Raw genomic sequence first — 5,800 nt, forward strand, 5'->3', positions numbered from 1 at the left:
CCACAACCACCCTCATCCTCCCCATATAATTCCCCCCACCACCCTCATCCTCCCCATATCATTCCCACAACCACCCTCATCCTCCCCATATAATTCCCCCCACCACCCTCATCCTCCCCATATCATTCCCACAACCACCCTCATCCTCCCCATATAATTCCCCCCACCACCCTCATCCTCCCCATATCATTCCCACAACCACCCTCATCCTCCCCATATAATTCCCCCCACCACCCTCATCCTCCCCATATCATTCCCACAACCACCCTCATCCTCCCCATATAATTCCCCCCACCACCCTCATCCTCCCCATATCATTCCCACAACCACCCTCATCCTCCCCATATAATTCCCCCCACCACCCTCATCCTCCCCATATCATTCCCACAACCACCCTCATCCTCCCCATATAATTCCCCCCACCACCCTCATCCTCCCCATATCATTCCCACAACCACCCTCATCCTCCCCATATAATTCCCCCCACCACCCTCATCCTCCCCATATCATTCCCACAACCACCCTCATCCTCCCCATATAATTCCCCCCACCACCCTCATCCTCCCCATATAATTCCCACCACCACCCTCATCCTCCCCAATAATAATATTCCATTTTGTGGTGTGATCAGAATCTTTATTAGAAGCTAAATAATGGACAGCAGGAGGTTTGGGGTGTCCGCGTGTGGGGGAGAGCGAGGGGGAGCACACAGGTTATACGGAGGGGGATGCGAGATTATTGTGCGTTTCTAGCTGAGACACCCCCCACGCACACAGACAATCGCACGCACGCGCACACAGACAATCGCACGCACGCACACACAGTCACACGTCCAGACACACTCCCGCTCGCCTCACTTCCTCCTTTACAGTAATAAAAATATTCCTCTGGATTCTCTGTTTCCCGAACTGACGTCAGAAAGATTCGGGGCAAATACTGCGACGTTCACCGTCCGCCCGCGGGGCAATCCGCCGATGGGCTCAGCGGCCCGACCGTCCGGCTCACATCATCCCCATCTGCATCAGAGAGTTGGCATACATCATCGGCTTGACGTTGGGGTGCGGCTGCGGGAGACGGGAGAGCGTTACTGGACGCCGTGACAACTTATTGTAACATTGCACGGCAAATAAAGTTCTGCGACCATCAAAAGGAAGAACTCCGACCCGAATGGACTCCTTGTGCTTCTACCATAAAATAATCCTCATCTTCCAGTCTATCGAGAGAGTCACCGTCGGGTTATACTGCCACCTTGTGGGGGATGGGACAACAGACTCCATAGAACGCCACCTCTACCCAGAGAGCCTCAGTTCTGTGAGACGGGACAGCACCGGGGGCCCTTATCTGACTCCAATTAAAGGAGAAGTACGAGGTCCGGGCTTTCCCCCCATAGTTCTCCTCAGGGTAACGGGAGGACACAAACTAGCGTCCTCCCGTCACCCTAGGCTCAGTATATAGGGAGCTACAGCTCGCGGTATACTGAGACGCCGGAGCGGATCCCGACAAGTATCCCAGGATCCGCCCAGCTGCGTGAGTGACAGCTGGCTCCTCCTATCTAGAGGCAGAGCCAGCTGTACCCGCCCCCTCCCCCGTCCGTTCCGCCAGTCAGCGCTGGAGGATCGGAGCGGGGAATCCCTGCAGGGAGCTGTGACAGGATCGAGAGGTGAGCGAACGCCGGTATGTGTTCCCTCACCTCCCGATCTACTGAGCCGACCTGTGACAGTCTCATTGTCACACGTCGCCCCGAACTATGAGGTTAAGTGAGAAGCCCCTCCCGCTTATAGTTCTCCTTTAAAGAATGTACGGTATATTGGAGGACACAGAACTTCATAAAACAGGACCGGTCCATCAGGACATCCAAAACCGGCCCAACTTAGGGGTGGGCAACAGCCAGCGACCGATCTAAAATGGAACAACCAGAAGGACCAACACCCGAATCTGTCCCCCGCAAGACATGGAAATCTGCCCCGGGAAGGCCACAGAGGGGCAAGATGAGGCTCGGACCAGGACAGATGAGATCACCATGACGGAGAACGACTCCACCAACACCGGGACACAAAGCCTGCCCCAGCGAGAGGCTGGAAACCACTAAAACACCTGGAACATCAGAACTACTAGGGGTGCACTGGTATCGGTATTGGTGCCGATACCGAGTATTCGGGTGAGTACTTGTACTCGCCCAAATGCTCCGATACCTAGCACGAGTACTTCCTGTATCAGGAAGCCGGGCAGCGCATCATTACACGCTGCCCGGTTCCCTGATTGGCCAGGAAACGGCTCCATGCTTTCTCGTCACGTGTGATGAGAGAGCATGGAGCCGACTTCCCATCCCGACAGGAAGCCGGGTAGCGTGCAATGACGCGCTGCCCGGCTTCCCGATTGGTCAGGAAGCGAGCAAATCCGGAAGCCGGGCGCCGTGTAATGACGCAGCGCCCGGCTTTCTGATTGCGTCATTGCTCCCTCGTCATCTCATGAATCATAATAGTGAGAAAGTGACCTTGAAGCATTCGTTTGTATTGCTTTAGAAAAAAATGTGACCTGTCCCTTTAAGAAAAAGTATCGGTAATTGGTATCGGCGAGTACTCGATCAAAAGTATCGGTACTCGGTCTTACAAAAGTGGTATCGGTGCATCCCTACTAACTCCCTAATAAAAGGGAACAGACCACCAACAAGATATGGCCAACAAAAGGTTCACTGGGACCATTTCCCAGGAAAAGCCGAACGAAGACCCGCCAGTCCACAAGGCCAGCGCCATACACTTCCAACCATCGGAAGGAACATTCCATGAAAGGAGTACGGCTGCCTGAGATCCAAGGTAGTGACAACCCTCACCGTGCAGTGTCCCAAAGGGCCCCAGAGATTGTAACAACCCCAAAAGGTACCAATCCTGAAGGACACCAGCACAAAGCTGAGGCATGCTGGGTAGGGGAGGGGTTATATGGGGACTGGATGACAACCGTTTTGTATCCCAACCTCCTGAAGGTGGCAGTATAACCCGTTTCGGAGTCCTGTGTCCTTCTATAGACAATGGAGCCTCTTCTATCATTTGTAATATGAGGATTGTTATTCTGCGCGCCCAGCCCCCATCAAAGGGAACCTGTCAGCCAAATTAAAGTCCTGCCGGAGAGCAGACACCACAAGGTGCCTATTACCTGTTGTGTGTGTGCACCTCTGATTTAGTTTCTTGTTGTTACTGAGAGGAAGAAGGACTCACCACAGCTTCAAACTGGTGAAATTTGGGCTTCAGGTCAGAGCCACTGAGATGGATATATGCACCTTTGTTACCCATCTGGTCACTGAAAAAGAAGAGGGGAGGAGTCAGGCAGAGTGTAGGATGATGCAACAGAAGGGGAGGAGTCAGTGCGGGGTGATGCAATAAAAGGGGAGGGGTCAGTGCAGGTGATGCAATAAAAGGGGAGGGGTCAGTGAGGGGTGATGCAATAAAAGGGGAGGAGTCAGACTTTGCGGAATGACGCAGGTCTGCCGATACTCACCAGTAGTTTGGAGCAGAGAAGACGGTCACACAGAGACCATTGTGCGTCACTTCGTATCCTTCCGCCTTCACCTCGTGACTGCGGATGATGTAATCCAGACCGTTCTCTTCTAGGAAGTGGCGGGTGACGTCCGGCCCGAACTGACAGCTGACACCCCGTTTACTGGGAGAGCGCCCGTCCTGGGAGGGAAGAGAGAAAGGAGGCGGGTTCAGAAGACGTGCGGGGGCAGGGACGGGGCACGCAGCGTGAGACGAGAAGCGTTACCTGCGGCTGGGGATCCGACCACAACAAGTCACACATCGGACCTGGAAGAGAAAGGAGGTCAGCACAGCACGAGGATCGTACCACATGTCTGCCAGGACACGGAAGCAACCATTCACGCGTGTCACACTCCAAGTAGAAATGAACATGCTGGGTCAGCGCAGTCATGTGACGCATGCGAAGTGCATTACAAAGATACCATGGCAGTATTAGCGCCGTTATCTGGGGATGTAGCAGGGTCGTCACGTGACATTTGGTAGGTTGCAGGGTCATGTGACATATAGGTAGCTGGGTCGTCATGTGACATAGGTAGCAGGTTTGTCATGTGACATAGCGGTAGGTTGCAGTGTCAGGTGACATATAGGTAGCTGGGTCGTCATGTGACATAGCGGTAGGTAGCAGGGTGGTCATGTGACATAGCGGTAGGTAGCTGGGTCGTCATGTGACATAGGTAGCAGGGTGGTCATGTGACATAGCAGTAGGTTGCAGGGTCATGTGACATAGCGTTAGGTTGCAGGGTGGTCATGTGACATAGCGGTAGGTAGCAGGGTCGTCATGTGACATAGCGGTAGCAGGGTTGTCATGTGACATATAGGTAGCTGGGTCGTCATGTGACATAGCGGTAGGTAGCAGGGTGGTCATGTGACATAGCGGTAGGTAGCAGGGTCGTCATGTGACATAGCGGTAGGTAGCAGGGTGGTCATGTGACATAGGTAGCAGGGTGGTCATGTGACACAGCAGAGCACGCCTCATGTACACACAATCACACACTGCGGATCGGTTCCTCGGCACACCTGAGTCCGGCGGCTGCCGATTGCGTTCAATGTTCCGGAGCTGTTCCAGCGTCACGCCGTCCTCGGAGAATAGACCGCCGTGCATGATCTGTACGGGAGACATCACATCACCAGAAATCAATCACTCTGATCACATGACCCCGAGAAACTGTCATATATAGGAGGGCCCCATGCTGTGGCCCTAGGGGGAGGGGGGCTCACCAGGACACGCTGGTTCACGCACATGGCCAGCGGCAGCCACTGGAACACTTCACTGAAGAGCTGGAACATCTGGGTGGAGTATTTGGCTTTCACCTCGCCCTCAAAGCCGTACATCTGGTTCATGGTGTCCGTCTCGTGGTTCCCTGACAGGAAACAGACACTGGTGACTCTCCAATACAGGTACCTGCAACTTCCCACCACCGCTCCATGGACAGAACCCACAATAAAAGTGGTCAACGGTACCAAACTGAGTGCGGGAAACACTGAGAACCCACCACCCGAGGTAGGTAGCAGGGTCGTCATGTGACATAGCGGTAGCAGGGTTGTCATGTGACATATAGGTAGCTGGGTCGTCATGTGACATAGCGGTAGGTAGCAGGGTGGTCATGTGACATAGCGGTAGGTAGCAGGGTCGTCATGTGACATAGCGGTAGGTAGCAGGGTGGTCATGTGACATAGGTAGCAGGGTGGTCATGTGACACAGCAGAGCACGCCTCATGTACACACAATCACACACTGCGGATCGGTTCCTCGGCACACCTGAGTCCGGCGGCTGCCGATTGCGTTCAATGTTCCGGAGCTGTTCCAGCGTCACGCCGTCCTCGGAGAATAGACCGCCGTGCATGATCTGTACGGGAGACATCACATCACCAGAAATCAATCACTCTGATCACATGACCCCGAGAAACTGTCATATATAGGAGGGCCCCATGCTGTGGCCCTAGGGGGAGGGGGGCTCACCAGGACACGCTGGTTCACGCACATGGCCAGCGGCAGCCACTGGAACACTTCACTGAAGAGCTGGAACATCTGGGTGGAGTATTTGGCTTTCACCTCGCCCTCAAAGCCGTACATCTGGTTCATGGTGTCCGTCTCGTGGTTCCCTGACAGGAAACAGACACTGGTGACTCTCCAATACAGGTACCTGCAACTTCCCACCACCGCTCCATGGACAGAACCCACAATAAAAGTGGTCAACGGTACCAAACTGAGTGCGGGAAACACTGAGAACCCACCACCCGGGCGACCCCCCCGAGAACACGCCACCCGGG

General features: G+C 54.3%; 1 protein-coding gene across 1 annotated transcript in view; it reads right to left on the reverse strand.

Moving 5' to 3' along the window:
* Positions 1–622: 622 nt before the first annotated feature.
* Positions 623–5,800, reverse strand: part of PPP5C (protein phosphatase 5 catalytic subunit) — a gene marked incomplete at its 5' end in the record, with an annotated part of 7,959 nt that continues 2,781 nt past the window's right edge. Inside the window, 8 exons of the mRNA XM_018574969.1 lie at positions 623–1,064; positions 3,213–3,294; positions 3,493–3,671; positions 3,757–3,797; positions 4,548–4,635; positions 4,749–4,951; positions 5,289–5,376; positions 5,490–5,632. Of these exons, the coding sequence (XP_018430471.1) occupies positions 1,002–1,064; positions 3,213–3,294; positions 3,493–3,671; positions 3,757–3,797; positions 4,548–4,635; positions 4,749–4,951; positions 5,289–5,376; positions 5,490–5,632 (887 nt within the window). The remainder of the gene's footprint in view (positions 1,065–3,212; positions 3,295–3,492; positions 3,672–3,756; positions 3,798–4,547; positions 4,636–4,748; positions 4,952–5,288; positions 5,377–5,489; positions 5,633–5,800) is intronic.

The sequence above is a fragment of the Nanorana parkeri genome, unplaced genomic scaffold, assembly GCF_000935625.1.
Source record: "Nanorana parkeri isolate BGI_ZX_2015 unplaced genomic scaffold, ASM93562v1 scaffold3431, whole genome shotgun sequence".
In the NCBI taxonomy this organism is placed as follows: Eukaryota; Metazoa; Chordata; class Amphibia; order Anura; family Dicroglossidae; genus Nanorana; species Nanorana parkeri.